The 23,717-nt window shown below is 40.4% G+C and overlaps 1 protein-coding gene across 1 annotated transcript; it reads left to right on the forward strand.

Moving 5' to 3' along the window:
• Positions 1-2,671: 2,671 nt before the first annotated feature.
• LOC123130289 (uncharacterized) lies at positions 2,672-3,769 on the forward strand. The gene is made up of 3 exons (XM_044550220.1): positions 2,672-2,870; positions 2,957-3,096; positions 3,182-3,769. The coding sequence occupies exons 1-3, from the start codon at positions 2,719-2,721 to the stop codon at positions 3,247-3,249; spliced, it is 360 nt and encodes a 119-aa protein (XP_044406155.1). The 5' UTR covers positions 2,672-2,718; the 3' UTR covers positions 3,250-3,769.
• Positions 3,770-23,717: the final 19,948 nt, after the last annotated feature.

The raw sequence follows: 23,717 nt of genomic DNA on the forward strand, positions 1-23,717 counted from the left end.
CTATAAGTCTTCAATACACCAAAATCACTAAGGGGCACTAGATGCACTTACATTTACCAACACAAACACAACGGAGAAGAAGATGTTGGTGAAGACATGCATATTTCCGCAGGTAGGTTAAACCTCTCAGCCATGAGTATTTCTTTGGATCCAGGATCAAACGTATGGGCTCTCTGCGGAATCCATGTTCCTTGTCAGCGGTTCAGCAACACTTTAGCGTCCAAGATGAAGAGCAACTAGAGAACAAGAGAGAGATGGAGCAGCCTAACACAATGGAGAAAATGTAGAGAGAGAGAGAGAGAGAGGTTTGGAGGTTTGTTAATCTCCTTTATGTATAATGGCCAAGGAAGGCCATGGCTTGGGGGAGGGGCACCCTCTCCCTAGGGCCGGTGTACAAAGAAGGGATGGTGCCCCTCCCAGCCCTAGCCGCCCCACCTGGTTGGCCCCAAGAGGAAAGGCCACGGCTTGGAGTAGGACACATGAGTGTTTTACTTGCGGAGGCCAAGAACACATGAGGCGTGATTGCCCTAATACAAAAAGGGTGATGCTCACACAGGATGGATATGTGTCTGCTAGTGATGAGGACACGGCTGTTAATCCATCGAGTGAGGAGTCTGAGGAACTTGAACAAGTGGATGTGTATCCCGAGAATGCTGCTCCTAATTGCACTAACTTGATGGTAAACCGTGTGTCCGCAGATCGCATAGAGGGACAAGGGCAACGCTGGAATATTCTTCGGACCCAATGCACAGTCCAAGACACTACATGCAAGTTGATTATTGATGGTGGCAGCTACACCAACATTATCAGCAAGAGTTTGGTGGATTTTCTCTTGTTGCCTACATGGAAACACTCGTAACTACATTGAGTTCAGTGGTTGTATAATTTTGAGAAGCTGAAGGTAACACATAAGTTGCGCCTGAAAATTTCTGTAGGTACTTATGAGGACATGGTGGTCTGTGATGTTTTGCCTATGGATGCATGTCATGTCCTGCTAGGCCGACCGTGGCAATTTGATAGGCGTTCCACTTATGAAGGCAGATCTAATGTTTATTCCTTGTGGCATAAGGGGAAGCGTCATGTGCCGCAGCCTATGCTTGACAAGGATATCAAAGTGGATGCATTTACTATGAAGACGAAGGTCCAACACATCAAGGAGAAACCAAGGACGGTTCCCTGTCAAGTTGGGGGGTGATGAGGGGAGGATATCTATTACTCCTGTTATTTCACCACATCCTGATATTCTGAAGTTTGGATCCTTTTTATTTGTAGTTCCTCCTACGGATGAGGTGAAGCCTAATTTTAGAACACCACCAATGTGTTTCGGCATGTCGAAATAGGAGTGGCTCAGAATAATTGGTTATCCAGTTTTGGTTTAATTTATTAGGCTGAACATTGCTTTATATCCAGGCCATGTCATGGGTCATAGAGTTTTATTTTAAATTGTGTTATTTTAACTCGGTTGGGCCTATCCAATCTGAATAGTTTTCGATTTAGGGCTTACCTATATAAGCTGACAGCCGGCCATTTGTAATAGGGAGTTGAATTTTCGAGTTAAGAATAGACAGGAAAAATGTCCCAAGTCGGGGACGTCAATATATATCGCTTGTTTTGCTTGCTGATTCGTAAGAATCTGTTCTGTTGTCTGTGGAGTAGATCTAATCTGCTCAACAATCAAATTATCTACTGATTATACCGTTCGCCGTGAAAGAATGGGCCAAAAACCTTAGGATCTCTCTACTTGATCCTTATCAGGCAGGGCAGAAAATCTAATTTTCTGCATGGATTACTGGACTAATATTCTTTTGTGATCAGGCATGTAAAAACAATAGCATACCTGTCTTTTTTTTCTTTTGTGATCGGGCATGTAGTCCGGTCCTGCTGTGATCTAGCCCTCATATGATTCAGCGGCATATGGATCGAACTTTGTTTGAATTTCAGATTGTCATTTACTAATGGCCATATACATGGTGTCGAAGCAAATTTATGTCAGCGTTGGAGATGCCCTAGTGACTTTCAAGGGAGAATATCATACGGAAATCAATATTAAATAAAAACTTCGTGGAAACTATATTTTAAAGTTTCAAAAAAAAATTGAAAAAAATATGGGATGTTAAGAAAATGATGTTTTATTGCTACACAAAATTTCAAATTGAAATACATTACGAGATGTGAGCTATGAAAAGACAAATTCAGCATTGAATACTGGCATTACTATTCGGCACTATTCAACGCTGGTTTTGTCTTTTTCATAGCTCACATCTCGTAATGTGTTTCAACTTGAAATTTTGTGTAGCAATAAAACATTACCTCTTAACATCCCGTATTTTTATTTTTTTAAAACTTTAAAATATCTTTTTCTCGTGGTTTTTACCAGTTTTTATCGAGTGTTGGTTTCCATATGATATTCTCCTGACTTTCAATTAGAATCCTCTAAGCATCCTAGAAAATTCTCAAGGATGAGAGAGAGAGGGCCTATCCGATCGAGCAACACGTACGAATTCCAGAGAATTCTCATATCCTACCCGGTACAATTCGTCCGTCCCTGTCCCTTTCGTTCCTTCTTCAAGGGGTTTACGTGTGCAGACACGACGCACCTCCGGGCCATTCCAGACGCGCGCCATCGCTTTGGCGACGACGGCACCACTGCCTATAACTAAGCTCTCTCGCCAGGCCTACTCTGGAGAGGCATCGTCGCCGGACGAGCTGTATTCTCTCATGCTCTCGCTCAGGTTGTCTACTAGTGGCACCAGCACAGGACTCGGCCGGTTCGCCGCCGCGAGGTTGGCGGCCGCAGCTCGTGGAGGGAGGAGCGTGTCCGCCGCGCCCGGCATGGAGCACCCGCGCGACGACACGCACAACACCAAAGAGTATATTGCTTGGTTGATCACGTACGGCTAATTTTCCCTTGCAAATTGCATGCCGTTTTATTGGGTTGGCTGGTTGGTCCGTGTAGGGACGTGACGAGCCACCCGTTCGGGGTGGCCTACTCCACGAGGTCGGACGAGGAAGGCTTCGGCGGGGTGTACGCGAGGGACGACGACCGGCCGGCGTTCAGCCGTCCAACTGCCGAGGCGCATCCGACCCATCCTCCTGGTACTTTTTATTTTTTTGTTATGAATGATGGAAGTTATAACTGTTTGTTTTGCCTAACAATAATTGAGTTGTGTTTTTTCTGCAGACCATGATACCTCGCAGGTGAAGGAGGAGAAGGCGCGCCATCTCAAGGACGACAAGCACGCCACCTAGCTTTCTAGCTTCTCGCCGTCTCATAATAATAATATACGAGCGTTTAGCAGTAATACAAAACGTCTTATATTTTTTTTACAGAGGTAGTACATGCCTCATCGCAGTTCACCGGCAAAAAAAAAGTAAAGCTTCATCGCAGTAGCTAGTTTGAAGTTTGCCATCAGGTGGCTCGAACTGCTTCTGAGGTTTGCAGCGACCGATACAAAGCCGTGTTTTCAGGAGTTTATATCTGCGTGTTGTAATAATCATGTAAAATACCAAGGAATGCTTCCGTGCCCTACTAGCTAAGTTATGTGTGCACCTAGCATGAGCTGTAAAATTAAGATATGGGTTGTAAAGTTATAGTGCTCTGTGGGCGTGGGAGCTAGTAGAATTCTTCTTTGGGCTGGTTTAGTAAGTCGGTTGTAGTGAGTCTTACCTAACGGACTCGAGTCTCCTTGTAAAAAAGAGCATGTTATCGGAAGCTTATATTGTGAGCTTGAGCTCACATGATCTAAGATGAACAGTAAAATCTAAGTTATACACCCTTTGTCCCATAGTAAATGACTCAACTTTGTACTAAAGTTAGTTCAAAGTTGCACTAAGGTTAAGACACTTATTTTAGGACGAGGAAGTAGTAAAAAAAATCTAAAACATGTGTGTAGACATTATTTTTGCATGTGTCTTTTCCGGCCACATGTCATCAGATGGTCAGCCATCAATTGCCGTGAATAATTGACAAAGCAACATCTTAAAAATAAAATAAAATAAAGGAACAATATAAAGAAAGATAGGGAGAAAAAGGTAAAAGGCGTGTGTCAGCTGCTCTGCTCAATGGGCCATCATAGTACAAACAAGATGCTGCCCACGCGCGTGGATGCGGGAATCTTGCTAAGAGAAATGCGCAAATAGTTGCTACAAGAGCATAAAAAACTAATGAAAAGAGAAATGTAATCTATAGGGTATAGAAAATCGATTTGCAACTGAAAATGTTATTTCTAACCGAAATATGAAGGGCCAAATATACGTATAGTGCTCCTTTTCTCCCTCTCTCAAAGTTACTTTTCCTTTTTTTAAACCCCCTCCCATATATTAATTAATTTAAAACATTCATACAATCATCCATTATAACTTTAGCCCCATGCAGGGCGGAACACTATTAAGAAGCACACCGTCGGGCCTATTTTCAAAACTAAACTTCGCAATTTGGTGCGCCACCCAATTGACCCTTCTATTAATCTTGAATATCTTGCAATTTATCATCCTCTTGGAAATACACAACGCTTCCATCTTTAGATCAACTAGGGAAGACATGTCTCGAAAATCATTTCCAAAAGAAGATGCCACAAAAGAACAATCAGTTTCTAAAATGATGGGCTTGTGGAGAGTAGTACCGATCTACAACCCTACTAGGGTCACTCTCAGTTCTTCTTCATCCATGCTATTGCACACCTCAATATAATCCCACGACGAAATGATAACCTCTCCAGCATAGTTCCTGGCCACCACACCCACACTCGCTACACTCATGGCCTTCACATAACTTGCATCAATATTAATCTTAATGAACTCCCTAGCAGGAGGTTGCCAAGCCACAAAATTCTCATGCACATCATTAGTAAAAGTTAAACCATCCGCCCTCTCCTTATCTTTGTTGCTAATCTCCATCTTCACATTGGAATGACAGGACGAGAAGGATGCCCAATAGTTTCGAATAAAACTCACAAAGGCAGAGATAGTTTCCTTTCCCTTACCAAAGATCAAATCATTCCTCAGGTGCCATGCCCCCCAAAACATGAATATAACTAGTGGTTGGGGTGCACCCTTGGTGCGCCTCTTGAGAGGAAGCTAGGGCGATGTCAGGTTAGGTTCGCCTTTTTCACTTTCCTACCTATACTAAGTAGTGATATTTGATTAGAATAAGAGCAGTGCAGATAAAACACATTCAGAGAATGGACTGAAGTAATGAACCTTTCAGTTATATTGATGCATCATGTGAGAAGTTTCCTTTTTTGATCTAGATAAAACATACATGCAATTCTTGATAAACTTACTATATTGATGCATCATGTGAGAAAGAAACTAAAATGGCATCATAGGCAACACACAACAATATAATGCCATCGACAGAAGCATCTTACTGCATGGCAACATAAGATACAACAATAGAAATTGTTGCATGTTACGACCCGACGGCGGCAGTGTGCCTTTGATGCCTCCCTCTAACCGTGCGACGAGTCTGAGAGGAGCATGCTCACCTCATCTTTGTGTGCTTCATAAAAATATGTACATTCATATAGGTCATCGCGGACGACAATGACACTTCGGGACACGCCGTCGATGAAGACATCAGAGATGTTGAGCTTGGTCTGGAGGTCCCTGATTGCAGCCTTGGTCCTCTCAATGGTGAACGGCCCCACATCGTTGGCATCCTGGGTCCTCAGCTGCAAGCACTTCTCGTAGGACAGTCGGACGCGCTGCCCTGCCTACAAATGCACTCCAATTCATATCTTTGGCTTGAATTAAACACACGCAGTACCCAAGAGAACCATTTGATAAAATGATAATTAACAAAAATAGGATGGTGCCTTTAGGTGTATTTGACAACTAATAATAAGGAATTTTAAGTAGAAGTACTCGGTAACAAGCCATCGGCAGCTATGAAGTAATGCTAGAACTGTCACTGCCATATAAAAAGGATCAGGTGTATTTCCAATAAGAATTCACTTCTATTTCATTTGTCAAGAAGTCGAACTGAAGATGGGAATACCTCTTATATTGCATATTTCTTCACCAAAGTGTTGTAACATGCAATGCACGCAAGACGTAGTTGATCTCCTTACACCAAAAAGTTCAACAAATCAGTTTGCAAACAAAAAATCTGAGATAAAGTTCCAAGTAATATGGTATAACCTTTTCTTAATTAACACAAGAATAGAAAAAATGGATATTTTCATGAACCACAGCAGAAGAGAAAGCCTAAAATGTTTTATTCAAACTAATGACCCAAAGTACTGAAGTAACCTCTAAAATTCTTCTTGCACAACTAAATTGCCATATCTTTTAACCGCACAAAGAACAATGACAGTACCGACTATACCTTGCCTACAATATGTTATCAAATATGGCTAGGACCATACATAATTACCAATATTAAAATCTTGGAGTGGTCACTCCCATGATATTTGTTGCACAACACATAACTGATTTAAATCTCATCATTTGAGGGAAAACAATTGATAGTATATATGAAATATTAAAACTACATAGCTGATTTATCTACAAAAGTTGTATATAAAACATTCAGAATGATAATAATACAAGGTTGTCAGAATCGTGATTCTGAATCGAATCGGAGCTCCGATGGTAGGATCGCAAATCGTAGAATCTTCACTATCAGGATCGTAGAAACGTAGATTCTAGAGACTAAAGTCGTAGAATCGGAAGGGTTAGTTTGGATCATAAAGTCGTAGAATCGTACAATAGAATTGCGATTCTGACAACCTTGTAATAATAGTTGTTGATCTAAAACTTAATTGGGAAACACAAACATGGTAATGCTAGGTAGTACCTTTGAAATGCATAGAGGAGTATTCAAGATGTGATGGCACTCATCATCAAATGGATCTATAAATGCATCATGGATGACTAACCTCGCTCTTCTTGTTTAATGAGACAGAAGTTCAGATTCTGAAACTGCATGGGCACTTGTTTAATTCAGTGCAAGAAAAAAGTCACAATCCATTTAGCAAAAGCCAATCAGAGGTAGTACACCTTGTCTATCTGAAAGGATCAAGAAGAGGTGTCTAGAGGGGCGTGATTAGACCCTCAACAAAGAAAAGTAGCAGTTTTTAAGTTCTTCAAGTTAAGGTGCAGTTTTAGCACAAGTTAAACATTCACAATACATTTCACGCAAGCATGGCAAGAGTATATGAACAGCGGAAAGTAAAGCATGCAAGTTGCAAGAAAGTAAAGGGATGGGATTGTAATGTGCAAATGCAATTGGAGACACGAGATTGTTGGCGTGGTTTCGATAGGTGGTGCTATCGTACATCCACTTTGATGGAGACTTCAACTCATGAAGGGTAACGGTTGCGTGAGTCCACGGAGGGCTCCACCCACGATGGGTCCATGAAGAAGCAACCTTGTCTATCCCACCATGGCCATCGCCCACAAGGACTTGCCTCACTTGGGTAGATCTTCACGAAGTAGGCGATCTCCTTGCCCTTACAAACTCCTTGGTTCAACTCCACAATCTTGACGGAGGCTCCCAAGTGACACCTAACCAATCTAGGAGACACCACTCTCCAAAAGGTAATAGATGGTGTGTTGATGATGAACTCCTTGCTCTTGTGCTTCAAATGATAGTCTCCCCAACACTCAACTCTCTCTCACACAGATTTGGCTATGGTGGAAAGATGATTTGAGTGGAAAGCAACTTGGAGAAGGTTAGAGATCAAGATTCTTGTTGTTGGATTGGAATGTCTTGGACTCAACACATGAGTAGGTAGTTCTTTCTCTCAGAAAAAGAATGCTGGAAGTGTAGGCACGTTCTGATGGCTCTCTCTCAAATGGAGAGAAGGGTGGAGGGGTATATATAGCCTCCACACAGAATCTAACCGTTGCACACAAAAGAGCCAACTCGGTTAGACCGAATGTATGAACTCGGTGAGACCAATTCAGTTCAAAATGTGAACGTTAAGATTTTTGGTGGGACCGATATGATCAACTCAGTGGGACCGATGTGCTAGGGTTACGGTAAATACTCATCTTGATTTGACCAATTACTCAAACTCGGTGAGACCGATTTTGGTAATAAGCCAATAGAGAGTTGGTCAAGCAAACTCAGTGGGACCGACTGCGTATCTCGGTGGGACCGAAATAATTGCGACATGCAACAGAGAGTTTGAAAGCCTATCTCGGTGAGACCGAGATCCCATCGGTGAGACCGAACTGATTGGGTTTCTGGCAGTGGCTATGTCAAGTGAACTCAGTGGCGCCGGGTGAATCAAATAGGTGAGGCCGAGTTTGACTTTAGGTTTAGGACATATTTGGAATTGAGAAAGTGGTTGAGGGCTTTGGAACATATCACTAAGCACTTTGAGCAAGTAAACCATTAAGCAACACCTCATCCCCTTTTAATAGTATTGGCTTTTCTATGGACTCAATGTGATTTTGGATCACTAAATAGAAATGAAGAGTCTTGAGCTTTTGCCAATCTTCTCTTCTTAGCATCTAGAAGGGGTTCCACATCCTCTTGTCCATGCCATGCCTTTGTTTAACTTTCTGAAATATACTAGTTGAAACTATTAGTCCAACAAAAGATATGTTGACATTAATTACCAAAATCACCCAAGGAGCACTTGTGCTTTCACTATCTACCTACCTATCTATCTATCTATCTATCTATCATAGTTTTATTCGCACACTAAATCTACATATCCCCTTTTTCTTTCAAGAGAATTCCATTTCCGCCTTGTCGATTGACACATGGTCTACATGTACGACCTTGGCCTGAACCTCTTCCTCGATTTCACCAGGGAGGAGATGGTGCTGCAAGCGTTAGCTATATCTGCTATTTTACATTGATCTAGAAGCCATCTTGGTTAAGGTTACACCTTCCATTCGTTGTGCAAGCATAATATCAATTGGTTCTTTTCTGCAACTGATTCTAAACCCACCTAATTGCTGCTAGGTGTTAGTAGGTAGAACATGATTTCAGGTAGTTCTCCTTTCTTGCAACTCTTTGAATCTGGTTTGTGCGGCTTAGTAAAACAAATAAATTTAGATGGCCACATGCTAAGGATTTTTCACAGATAATTAATATCTAATAGATATTTGGAACTCTATCTAAAATACTGGAAATCAGATGAGTCAGTTTCGCACCTTACTCTCTTATAATGCAAAAAACACTAAAATAGATCTTTGTACCTTCGATTAAGAATGAACCATTATTTATACTAATGAAGTATAGAAATGGGAGCGGAGAAAGTGATCATATACCTATGAACACATAAATATCTCATTAGCAGCTAAAAAGAAGTCACTCTCTATAGCTTCTAGACATATGTATCCCGAGTGGACGCCTTTGCTTTAAGCAAAATTTTCAGTCCACAACTTCTTCAGTTTTTCGTTGTAAAACCTACATGGAGCAAGCTAGCATAACTACAAAATTATTTGGAAGCAACAACAAAGGAAATAAATGTGAAATTGACAATTTTCTTGCCTCTGTTTTAAAGTCGGGTGTTTGTCCATCTCATATTCTTTCCATTTGCCTTCCTTCTACAACTAGTTAATATAAACACACCATTCAAGTCCTTGAAGAAACCACGAGCTTACAAAAAGAAGATCTAATAAAAAAAGTTGATACTCTGAAAATGCTACTTTTGAAAGTATTTCGAAGCACTGATTTTGTTTTTCTGGACACACCTTCCACGAATATGATCTTATGATGAAAATTTACAAATATTTAGAACATTTGTCAAAATTTACCATAAAAATAATTCCGAATTTTCAGAATTTTGTTTCAGTTTTTCAATGGTACTGTTCATTCGAGCTCATTTGGGCTCGAGCTCAAAAGTGTACTTTTGTGATTAATTATGTTTTTATTTTATTTTGTAATCTCCGCTGAAGGCTGAAGCTACTGGTGCAGATGCCACATTAAAACTGAACGGATTTATAGAAGCAACTACAACATTTACCACAATGGTGAGACCAGTTAGGGCTCCTATGATTCAAAGGATTTCTATAGATTTTGAATGATTGAAATTCTTAGAAAAAAATATACGTTGGTCTTTTGATTCATAGGATTGGATTTCCTAGAAAGTTTTCCTATGAATTCTTCTGTACTACATTTCATAATATATCTAACATCACTCCAATCTCTTTTCACAATTTTTTTTCTGTGGCATCAAACACTCCTTGTCAATCCTATTATTACTAAACAGTAAGATGGAGCGAGCTAGAAGCAATCACAACGATTTTGGCTCCTAAGCCGTTCGATCCAGCTAGCCAACGATGTGGATTTTTCAGCCGTCCTCGCAAACGCGGCCTATTTCTTTTTGCCCAGATTAACCGCGAGAAACAAGAGGTCCGACGGGATGTTTCTTTTCCCGTGAAATATGTAGGAATCCCACGGAATCCGAAGACTTTCCGTTGTTTCCTGTTCACTTATCCTTCAGTCCAAACGCACCAAAGGCCCTGATTGGATACTCTAACTCAGTTAGAGGTTAGAGTTAGATTTTAACTCTGAACTAACCCCGAACTAACTGAGCTGTTTGGATGGTAGGGTTAGATTGACAATAAATATTCTTTCTCAATAATTTACTACTTTGGACCCTATTTGGATGAAAGGGGTAGTTTTTTTACTATTTTTCTAGTGGGCCGAGGAGAACTAACCTGAATAAGCTCCTCTAGTTTGGGCTAGTTTTTTGAGATGGGTTAGATCCAACTAACCCAAACTAACCCATCATGTTTGGATACTTTTGGGTTATTTTAGACTCAACTAACTAAAACTAACTCTTACTTAGAAATCCAAAGAAGGCCAAAGATAGAAAATACCACAGGGTCAGATTCCTTTGTGTTTTCCTCAAGACCGAACGCGCCCTAAACTGAGTTGTTTCCTTCCCTAAAAAACTAAGTTGTTTCCAGCTTTGACGACAATTCTGTAATGACGGAGCTTGGTGTAGACCAACAGGGGCAATTGCCCCCCCCCCCTAATTTTTCCAACCATTGAAGAATATGCTCTATTTTAGGCCTAACCAGTGTTTAAACTAGAAATTATCCCCTCCTTCCCATTATCTTGCTCCCCTTCAGCTAATGGCCTCCTCTTGGATTATGCTCAAGCTCCACCACTGCAATTATGGCACACTTGATTAGACACTAGTGGTTGGGGCGTGCCATTGGCACGCCTTCCTGAGCGTTCATGTGTGCACTTATCTAGCTTACGCACGTCCACCGGTCTAGGGTGATCATTGATGGCAAAGAGAGTTCCAAAGCAGTGACTTGTTGAAGTGCAATAGATAGATAAATGAATTAGATTATGGAATCAGTTCTGAATACTGTAACTTTGTAACCATGTTTGCAATCAATTTTTCAGAAAAATGTGATGATGACCATAAAAATTAGACACCGTACATGTTTCTCCGTGTCACACAGAAATCTCACTCTGCGGTACTCTATCTGTCAATCCTAAATAGGTTTAGGGGTCATCAGGTTTATATTCAGAGAAGAACACCCAATAAGAAATGTTATTTGGAAAATAAATTTTATTTACCACTAGATGCATGATGGGTTTTGCACCATTCATTACTATTATCTAAGCAAGCCTTGCTTTGACTTATAACCAAGTTAGGACCCTGCAAAATGACAGCAATGCTGAACTTCCTGATGAGATGATGATAGACAAGTTATTTCATATTGAGATGAAGCACCATTTGCCCTTATTGACACAATGAATAGAAAATGCACACACATTGCCAGATTCAACAACTAACCAAAAAATCTGTAATAATCAACACACACACACACACACACACACACACACACACAGCAGCAGCGCGGCTCCCTCATCACCTAGACAGTCAAATGCATACTCGTTAGTGCAGATCCACTTGCCCGAACTACTGCAATATCTCATCCTTATGAGGTCCCCAGCCTCCTCTTTGCTGCAACCAACCATGTGTACACCCTGAGAAGGCAAGCATGTCCATCTCATACCGCAAGTGGAGAACCACAAAAGGGTCCATTCCGATGAAGAACTTGAACCACAAGCCTGCACAACTCTTCTATTTCAAGGGTAAATCCCAATGCATCAAAACTGACATGGGACCTCTGTTTCTCGATATCCATGGGTAGCCCATTATTTTCAAGCCGGGCACCAGTTTTATTCAGATGAAGGACCTTGTAAAAAAGCATTCCATCACATGTATCTGCACAAATCTAAAACCTACACAAACATCAGACGTAATTAGTTCAAACAACACTCTTGAATTTGCCTCGCCAAATATGCACACAGCAAGTATGATTTATCTCCTTGAAAACAAAAATATACCCCTATTTCCTCCTGTTTAGTATAGACCCTCACTATGGAACATGATAAAAAATTCAGATTTTGCATACTGCATGTTCATGCTAAAATCACCCGTTCAGATAATTTATAATTAACTAAACTGCAGAGATAATGTCATAGTGGCCTCTGAAAATATGAGTCGGCTAAGGATGGCTCATATGCTAGGACAGTAGTATAAAATGATCTTGTATGGCTGAAGACTGATGTATGGTCTAAACAAAGCAGAAAAGTGAGTGAAACAAGTCGAAGGCATATCCTCTTGTTTAGTATAGACCCTCACTATGGGACATGATTAAAAATTCAGACTTTGCATACTGCATGTTCATGCTAAATCATCCATTCAGATAATTTATAATTAACTAAACTGTAGAGATAATGTCAAAGTGGCCACTGGCAAGCTTTTGAAAAAATGAGTTAGCAAGGATGGTTCATATGCTAGGACAGTGGTATAAAATGATAAGAAGTTAGTAGTGTGGGATCAGGAGGAAGTACATAGCACAGATCTATTAACCATTGATGTATGAAAATTTTGGTCTGTTTCACTTTAAGAACTAAACGATTAGACAAACAAGGGACAATAACAAATCAACAATAGCCCGCTATAGTTGCGACCCTTGTACCGTAGCAAATATGTATCCACAGTATGAGTAATATCATGTATGATATCTAGCTACAATGATGGTAATTCTTTCATATCCTTGCTGAGACAGATCCGAAAACACGATTTAAGATCTTGCTTAGGATCTATAGTGTAGATAATATCCTGTATGATATCCAGCCACAATGATGGTAATTCTTTCATATTCTTGTTGAGACAGATCCAGAAACATGAATTAATACCTTGCTTAGGAAACATGTTGCACTGGCTGGAATGTTCTGACAAGGAAAAACCTAGCAGTATATAAGTAAACTAAAATGGCAGTGCCAAATCAGACAGTGCCACGCTAATCAAATATCAGTAGAAACTTGTGAAGATAAAAAGAGCTAACCTCCTCACCGAAATAACACATTGACACTGCACTTCGGCTTTGAAGAGTAATACTCAAAAATTAAGAAAATCCAGACACTTTCCGGTTGATTAATGATACGTCTCCAACGTATCTATAATTTTTGATTGTTCCATGATATTATATTATTTGTTTTGGATGTTAATGAGCTTATTTATACACTTTTATATTATTTTTGGGACTAACCTACTAACCCAAGGCTCGAGTGTAAATTGTTGTTTTTTTTGCCTATTTCAGTGTTTCGCAGAAAAGGAATATCAAACGGAATCCAAACGGAATGAAACCTTCGGGAGAGTTATTTTTGGAACAAACGTCATCCAGGGGACTTGGACTGGACGTCAAGAAATCAACGAGGAGACCACGAGGCAGGGAGGCGTGCCTGCCCCCCTAGGCGCGCCCCCATCCTCGTGGGCCCCTCGTAGCTCCAATGACCTACTTCTTCCTCCTATATATACCCATATACCCCGAAAACATCTAGGAGCACCACGAAACCCTATTTCCACCGCCGCAACCTTCTGTACCCAAGAGATCCCATCTTGGGGCCTTTTCCGGAGCTCCGCTAGAGGGGGAATCGATCATGGAAGGCTTCTACATCAACACCATAGCCTCTCTGATGATGTGTGAGTAGTTCACTTCAGACCTTCGGGTCCATAGTTATTAGCTAGATGCCTTTTCTCTCTCTCTTTCGATCTCAACACAAAGTTCTCCTCGATCTTCTTGGAGATCTATTCAATGTAACTCTTTTTGCGGTGTGTTTGTCGAGATCCGATGAATTGTGGGTTTATGATCAAGTTTATCTATAAACAATATTTGATTCTTCTCTGAAATCTTTCATGTATGATTGGTTATCTTTGCAAGTCTCTTCGAATTATCAGTTTGGTTTGGCCTACTAGATTGATCTTTCTTGCAATGGGAGAAGTGCTTAGCTTTGGGTTCAATCTTGCGGTGTCCTTTCCAGTGACAGCAGGGGCAGCAAGGCACGTATTGTATTGTTGCCATCAAGGATAAAAAGATGGGGTTTATATCATATTGCTTGAGTTTATCCCTCTACATCATGTCATCTTGCCTAATGCGTTACTTTGTTCTTATGAACTTAATATTCTCGATGCATGTTGGATAGCGGTCGATGTGTAGAGTAATAGTAGTAGATGCAGAATCGTTTCGGCCTACTTGTTGCGGACGTGATGCCTATATACATGATCATGCCTAGATATTCTCATAATTATGCACTTCTCTATCAATTGCTCGACAGTAATTTGTTCACCCATCGTAATACTTATGCTATCTTGAGAGAAGCAACTAGTGAAACCTATGGCCCCTGGGTCTATTCTCTATTATATTAATCTCCCGTCAACTAGCTATTTCTGGCGCCATTTATTTTTGCAATCTTTATATTCCCATCTATATCATAAAAATACCAAAAATATTTATCTTATTATTATTATCTCTATCAGATCTCACTCTCGCAAGTGACCGTGAAGGGATTCACAACCCCTTTATCACGTTGGTTGGGAGGTTCTTATTTGTTTGTGCAGGTACGAGGGACTTGCGTGTAGTCTCCTACTGGATTGATACCTTGGTTCTAAAAAACTGAGGGAAATACTTACGCTACTTTACTGCATCACCCTTTCCTCTTCAAGGGAAAACCAACGCAGTGCTCAAGAGGTAGCAAGAAGGATTTCTGGCGCCGTTGCCGGGGAGATCTACGCACAAGTCAAGACATACCAAGTACCCATCACAAACTCTTATCCATCGCATTACATTATTTGCCATTTGCCTCTCGTTTTCCTCTCCCCCACTTCACCATTGCTGTTTTATTCGCCCTCCTTTTCCGTTCCCCTTATCTTTTCCGTACGCCTCTTTTTCGCTTGCCTCTTGTGTCGCCGTGTGTCGTCATGGCTAATCCTTCTATTATTGTTAGTACTCCTGATCATGAAGTTCTTAATTTTAAACAAAGGGAGGGAGAAAATCTAAAAGATGCTTGGTACAGAATTTGCAATGCTCAAAATAGATTTACTAGGAAGCAATCTACTTATGTCCTTCTTCGCAATTTTTATGTAGGCATCACCCCTTGGAATAGATATATTCTTGACACCATTACCGGAGGGAATTTCTTGGGTAGCCATACTTTTGATTCTTATAATTCTATGTTAGATTTGTTAGGCCCACCACCTCTTTTGGTTAATGGAACTGTTTTAACTTTGGAACATGTTATGCAAAGGCTGGAAATTATTGAAAATAAAGTTGCTACTATAGAATTGATTGAAAAATTGCATAAAAAGATCCACAACCAAATTATCCAATACGGATCTAAGGTAGGACTTGCTCTTAGATTTTTTAAAGAAAAGGAACCCATAGTTAACGAAAAGATAGATCAAGGTTCCACAAGAATTGATAAAATTGAGGATATTATTACCAACTTAGGGTCTGCCTTTTCTTCCGTGAAAAATACTCCAAAACCTTCTAATGCTAAATTTTCCAAATTGAAGTACGTTCCTAAAAATAAGGGTGAAACTTCTAGTAAGGGAAACGCGGATCTCAAATCCATAAGTGTTCACCCCAACTTTCTCGCTATCATTAAGGAACCTCTTGCTACAAACGATTTTCTCGATTTCTTGCCTAGGAGTTTGATCGTTAATAAAAATAAGGAAACTCCTAAGGGTTATAAGTGTTCTATTGAATAATTGCATACCAAATATGATAATACCTAGATCTATTCTTGCTTTTATGCCTAGCTAGGGGCGTTAAACGATAGCGCTTGTTGGGAGGCAATCCAATTTTATTTTTGTTTCTTGCTTTTTGGTTCTGTTTACTAATAAATAATTCATCTAACCTCTATTTAGATGTGGTTTTATGCTTTTAATTAGTGTTTGTGCCAAGTAGAACCTTTGAGAAGACTTGGGGAAAGTCTTTGCGATCTTGCTGTAAAAAACAGAAACTTTAGCGCTCACGATATTTGCTGCCATTTTTTTTACTGGAGAGTGCGATTAGGTTGATTCTTTTTGAAGATGATTAATAGATAAATTCCTCGCGTCCAGAAATTTATTTTAGAATTTTTGGGGTTACGAAAGTATTTGAAAACTACATATTACTACAGACTGTTCTACTTTTGACAGATTCTGTTTTTCGCGTGTTGTTTGCTTATTTTGATGAATCTATGGCTAGTATCGGAGGTTATGAACCATAGAGAAGTTGTAATACAGTAGGTTTAACACCAATATAAATAAAAAATGAGTTCATTACAGTACCTTAAGTGGTGGTTTGTTTGCTTATACTAACGGAGCTCATGAGATTTTCTGTTTAAGTTTTGTGTTGTGAAGTTTTCAAGTTTTGGGTGAAGATTTGATGGATTATGGAATAAGGAGTGGCAAGAGCCTAAGATTGGGGATGCCCAAGGCACCCCAAGGTAAAATTCAAGGAAAACCAAAAGCCTAAGCTTGGGGGTGTCCCGGGAGGCATCCCCTCTTTCGTCTTCTTCTATCGGTAACTTTACTTGAGGCTATATTGGTATTCACCACATGATATGTGTTTTGCTTGGAGCATCTTGTATGATTTGAGTCTTTGATTTTTAGTTTACCACAATCATCCTTGATGTACACACCTTTTGTGATAGACACACATGAATTGGAATTTATTAGAATACTCTATGTGCTTCACTTATATCTTTTGAGCTAGATAATTTTGCTCTAGTGCTTCACTTATATCTTTTAGAGCACAGTGGTAGTTTTATTTTATAGAAATTATTGATATCTCATGCTTCAATTATATTATTTTGAGAGTCCTTTAGAACAACATGGTAATTTGCTTTGGTTATGAAATTAGTCCTAATATGATAGGCATCCAAGATGGGTATAATAAAAACTATCATAAAAAGTGCATTGAGTACTAGGAGAAGTTTGATACTTGATAATTGTTTTGAGATATAAAGATGGTGATATTAGAGTTGTGCTAGTTGAGTAGTTGTGAATTTGAGAAATATTTGTGTTGAAGTTTGCAAGTCCCGTAGCATGCACGTATGGTAACCGTTGTGTAACAAATTTGAAACATGAGGTGTTATTTGATTGTCCTTGATGTCTACTACACAATCTTCTTCTTGTAGACTTTGTTGGGCCTCCAAGTGCAGAGGTTTGTAGGACAATAATAAATTTCCTTCAAGTGGATGACCTAAGGTTTATCAATCCGTGGGAGGCATAGGATGAAGATGGTCCCTCTCAAGCAACCCTGCAACCAAATAACAAAGAGTCTCTTGTGTCCCCAACATACCCAATACAATGGTAAATTGTATAGGTGCACTAGTTCAGCGAACAGATAGTGATCCAAGTGCAATATGGATAGTAGATAATGGTTTTTGTAATATGAAAATATAAAAACAGTAAGGTAGCAAATGATAAAAGTGAGCGTAAACGGTATTGCAATGCGTTGAAACAAGGCCTAGGGTTCATACTTTCACTAGTGCAAATCCTCTCAACAATATAACATAATTGGATCATATAACTATCCCTCAACATGCAACAAAGAGTCACTCTAAAGTCACTAATAGCGGAGAACAAACGAAGAGATTATTGTAGGGTACGAAACCACCTCAAAGTTATTCTTTCCGTTCAATCTATCATAGAGTTCGTACTAGAATAACACCTTAAGACACATATCAACCAAAACCCTAATGTCACATACATACTCCAATGTCACCTCAAGTATCCATGGGTATGATTATACGATATGCATCAAACAATCTCAGATTCATCTATTCAACCAACACAGAGTACTTCAAAGAGTGGCCCAAAGTTTCTACTGGAGAGTCAAGACGAAAACGTGTGCCAACCCCTATGCATAAGTTCACAAGGTCACGGAACTCGCAAGTTGATCACCAAAACATACATCAAGTGGATCACGTGATATCCCATTGTTACCACAGATAAGCACATGCAAGACATACATCAAGTGTTCTCAAATACTTAAAGACTCAATCCAAAAAGATAACTTCAAAGGGAAAACTCAATTCATCACAAGAGAGTATAGGGGGAGAAACATCATAAGATCCAAATATAATAGCAAAGCTCGCAATACATCAAGATCGTGCCGACTCAAGAACACGAGAGAGAGAGAGAGAGAGAGATCAAACACATAGCTACTAGTACATACCCTCAGCCCCGAGGGAGAACTACTTGCTCCTCATCATGGAGAGCGTCGGGATGATGAAGATGGCCACCGGAGAGGGATTCCCCCCTCCGGCAGGGTGCTAGAATGGGTCTAGATTGGTTTTCGGTGGCTACGGAGGCTTCTGGCGACGGAACTCCCGATCTAGGTTTCTTTCTGGAAGTTTTGGGTTATATAAGAGGTGTTGGAGTCGGGAACAAGGCAGGGGGTCTTCGGGCTGCCCACGAGGTAGGGGGCGCGCCCAGGGGGGTGGGTGCGCCCCCCGCCCTCGTGGTCAGCTCGGGACTCTTGTGGCCCAACTCTTTTACTTCGTGTCCTTCTTCTGGTCCAAAAATAAGTTCCGTGAAGTTTCAGGTCAATTGGACTCCGTTTGGTTTTCCCTTTCTGTGATACTCAAAAACAAGGAAAAATAGAAACTGGCACTGGCTCTAGGTTAATAGGTTAGTCCCAAAAATCATATAAAATAGCATATAAATGTATTTAAAACATCCAAGGTTGATAATATAATAGCATGGAACAATCAAAAAGTATAGATACGTTGGAGACGTATCAGTCCTCCTTATGAGTGGCGGTCAGGGACGAGCGATGGTCTTTTCCTACCAATCTATGCACCTAGGAGCATGCACGTAGTGTTTGGTTTTTGATGACTTGTAGATTTTTGCAATAAGTATGTGAGTTCTTTATGACTAATGTTGAGTCCATGGATTATACACACTCTCACCTTTCCATCATTGCTAGCCTCTTCGGTACCGTGCATTGCCCTTTCTCACCTTGAGAGTTGGTGCAAACTTCGCCGGTGCATCCAAACCCCGTGATATGATACGCTCTATCACACATAAATCTCCTCATATCTTCCTCAAAACAGCCACCACACCTAGCTATTATGGCATTTCCATAGCCATTCCAAGATATATTGCCATGCAACTTTCCGTCGTTTCATTTATGACATGTTTCATCATGTATTTAACATTGTATTTGTGGCAAAGCCACCATGCATAATTTATCATACATGTCACTCTTGATTCATTGAACTTCTCGGTACACCGCCGGAGGCATTCATATAGAGTCATATTTTGTTCTAGTATCGAGTTGTAATCATTGAGTTGTAAATAAATAGAAGTGTGATGATCATCATTAATAGAGCATAGGCCCAAAAATAAAAAAAATAAAAAAGGGACAATGCTACTATCCTCTTTTTATATACTTGTGCTTCAAAGTAGCACCATGATCTTTATGATAGAGAGTCTCTTGTTTTGCCACTTTCATATACTAGTAGGAATTTTTCGTTATAGAACTTGGCTTGTATATTCCAACATGGGTTTCCTCAAATGCCCTAGGTCTTCGTGAGCAAACAAGTTGGATGCACACCCACTTAGTTTCTTTTGTTGAGCTTTCATACATTTATAACTCTAGTGCATCCTTTGCATGGCAATCCCGACTCCTTGCATAAACATCAATTAATGGGCATCTCCCTAGCCCGTTGATTAGCCGCGTCGATGTGAGACTTTCTCCTCTTTTGTCTTCTCCACATAATCCCCTATCATTATTCTATTCCACCCATAGTGTTATATCCATGGATCACGCTCATGTATTGCGTGAAAATTGAAAAAAAGTTTGAGATTACTAAAGTATGAAACAATTGCTTGGCTTGTCATCGGGGTTGCGCATGATGAGAGCATTCTTGTGTGACGGAAATGGAGGATGACCATGTTGAGGAACGCAGTAATTTCAAAAAATTCCTACGCACACGCAAGATCATGGTGATGCATAGCAACGAGAGGGGAGAGTGTTGTCTACATACCCTCATAGACCGTAAGCGGAAGCGTTATGACAACGCGGTTGATGTACTCGTACGTCTTCACGATCGACCGATCCTAGTACCGAAAGTACAGCACCTCCGTGATCTGCACATGTTCGACTCGATGACGTCCCACGAACTCACGATCCAGTAGAGTATTGAGGGAGAGCTTCGTCAGCACGACGGCGTGATGACGGTGATGATGATGCTACCGGAACAGGGCTTCGCCTAAGCACCGCTACGATATGACCGAGGTGGATTATGGTGGAGGGGGCACCGCACACGGCTAAGAGATCAATGATCAACTTGTGTGTCTATGGGGTGCCCCCTAGCCACGTATATAAAGGATGGAGGGAGGAGGAGGAGGCCGGTCCTCATATGGCGCGCCCAAAGTGTGGAGTCCTATTAGGACTCCCTAGTCCTAGTAGGATTCCACCTCCCACATGGAATAGGAAACAGGGAAGGGAGAAGGAGAAGGAAGGAAGGGGGCGCCCCTTTTCCCTAGTCTAATTTGGACCAGTCCATGGGGAAGGGGCGCAGCCACCCTTGAGGCCTTTCTCTCCTTTCCTGTATGGCCCATTAAGGCCCAATACGAATTCTCGTAACTCTCCGGTACTCCGAAAAATACCCAAATCACTCGGAACCTTTCCGATGTTCGAATATAGCCTTCCAATATATCGATCTTTACGTCTCGACCATTTTGAGACTCCTCGTCATGTCCCCGATATCATACGGGACTCCGAACAAATGTCGGTCATCAAATCACATAACACATAGTACAAATGGTCATAGAACGTTAAGTGTGCAGACCCTACGGGTTCGAGAACTATGTAGACATGACCGAGACTCATCTCCGGTAAATAACCAATAGCGGAACCTGGATGCTCATATTGGTTCCTACATATTCTATGAAGATCTTTATCGGTCAAACCGCATAACAACATATGTTGTTCCCTTTGTCATCGGTATGTTACTTGCCCGAGATTCAATCATCGGTATCTCAATACCTAGTTCAATCTCGTTATGGGAACGTCTCTTTACTCGTTCCGTAATGCATCATCCCGCAACTAACTCATTAGTCACATTGCTTGCAAGGCTTATAGTGATGTGCATTACCGAGAGGGCCCAGAGATGCCTCTCTGATAGACGGAGTGACAAATCCTAATCTCGATCTATGCCAACTCAACAAACACCATTGGAGACACCTGTAGAGCATCTTTATAATCATCCAGTTACGTTGTGATGTTTGATAGCACACAAGGTGTTCCTCCGGTACTCGGGAGTAGCATAATCTCATAGTCATAGGAATATGTATAAGTCATGAAGAAAGCAGTAGCAATAAAACTGAACGATCATTATGCTAAGCTAACGGATGGGTCTTGTCCATCACATCATTCTCTAATGATGTGATCCCATTCATCAAATGACAACACATGTCCATGGCTAGGAAACTTAACCATCTTTGATTAACGAGCTAGTCAAGTAGATGCATACTAGGGACATTCTGTTTGTCTATGTATTCACACATGTACTAAGTTTCCGGTTAATACAATTCTAGCATGAATAATAAACATATATCATGATATAAGAATATAAATAACAACTTTATTATTGCCTCTAGGGCATATTTCCTTCAGTCTCCCACTTGCACTAGAGTCAATAATCTAGTTCACATCGTCATGTGATTTAACACCAATAGTTCACATCTTTATGTGATTAGTTCACATCTCCATGTGACTAATACCCAAAGGGTTTACTAGAGTCAATAATCTAGTTCACATCGCTATGTGATTAACATCCAAAGAGTGATCATGTTTTGCTTGTGAGAGAAATTTAGTCAACGGGTCTGCCACATTCAGAGTCGTATGTATTTTGCAAATTTTCTATGTCTACAATGCTTTGCACTGAGCTACTCTAGCTAATTGCTCCCACTTTCAATATGTATCTAGATTGAGACTTAGACTCATCCAGATCAGTGTCAAAGCTTGCACCGACGTAACTCTTTACGACGAACTCTTTGTCACATCCATAACCGAGAAACATTTCCTTATTCCACTAAGGATATTTTTGACCGATGTCCAGTGATCAACTCCTGGATCACTATTGTACCCTCTTGCCAAACTCATGGTGAGGTACATAATAGGTTTGGTACACAGCATAGCATAGGGAATGACTTTTCAATCTCTTTCTATTTTCTTCCATGGTCGGGTTTTGAGTCTTTACTCAACTTCATACCTTGCAACACAGGCAAGAACTCCTTCTTTGACTGTTCCATTTTGAACTACTTCAAAATCTTGTCAAGGTATGTACTCATTGAAAATATATCAAGCGTCTTAATCTATCTCTATAGATCTTGACGCTCAATATGTAAGTAGCTTCACCAAGGTCTTTCTTTGAAAAAAATCCTTTCAAACACCCCTTTATGCTTTCCAAAAAATTCTACATTATTTCCGATCAACAATATGTCATTCACATATACTTATCAGAAATGTTGTAGTGCTCTCACTCACTTTCTTGTAAATACAGGCTTCACGGCAAGTCTGTATAAAACCATATGCTTTGATCACTTTATCAAATCATATATTCCAACTCCAAGATGCTTGCACTAGTCCATAGATGGATCGCTGAAGCTTGCTCACTTTGTTAGCACCTTTAGGATTGACATAACCTTCTGGTTGCATCATATACAACTCTTCTTTAAGAAATCCATTAAGGAATGCAGTTTTGACATCCATTTGCCAGATTTCATAAAATGCGGCAACTGCTAACATGATTCGGACAGACTTTTAAGCATCGATACGAGTGAGAAAATCTCATTGTAGTCAACACCTTGATCTTGTCGAAAATGTTTTGCGACAATTCGAGCTTTGTAGATAGTAACACTACTATCATCGTCCGTCTTCCTCTTGAAGATCCATTTATTGTCAATGACTCACTGATCATTGGGCAAGTCAATCAAAGTCCATACTTTGTTCTCATACATGGACCCCATCTCAGATTTCATGGCCTCAAGCCATTTTGCAGAATTTGGGCTCATCATCGCTTCCTCATAGTTTGTAGGTTTGTCATGGTCTAGTAACATGACTTCCAGAACAGGATTACCGTACCACTCTGGTGCGGACCGTACTCTGGTTGACCTACGAGGTACGGTAGTAACTTGATCTTAAGTTTCATGATCATCATCATTAGCTTCCTCACTAATTGGTGTAAGAATCACTAGAACTGATTTCTGTGATGAACTACTTTCCAATTCGGGAGAAGGTACAATTACCTCATCAAGTTCTACTTTCCTCCCACTCACTTCTTTCGAGAGAAACTCCTTCTCTAGAAATGATTCATTCTTAGCAAAAAAATATCTTGCCTCCGTATCTGTGATAGAAGGTGTACCCAACAGTTTCTTTTGGGTATCCTATGAAGATGCACTACTCCGATTTGGGTTCGAGCTTATCAGTTTGAA

This window comes from Triticum aestivum, chromosome 6A (assembly GCF_018294505.1).
Source record: "Triticum aestivum cultivar Chinese Spring chromosome 6A, IWGSC CS RefSeq v2.1, whole genome shotgun sequence".
Taxonomy (NCBI): domain Eukaryota; kingdom Viridiplantae; phylum Streptophyta; class Magnoliopsida; order Poales; family Poaceae; genus Triticum; species Triticum aestivum.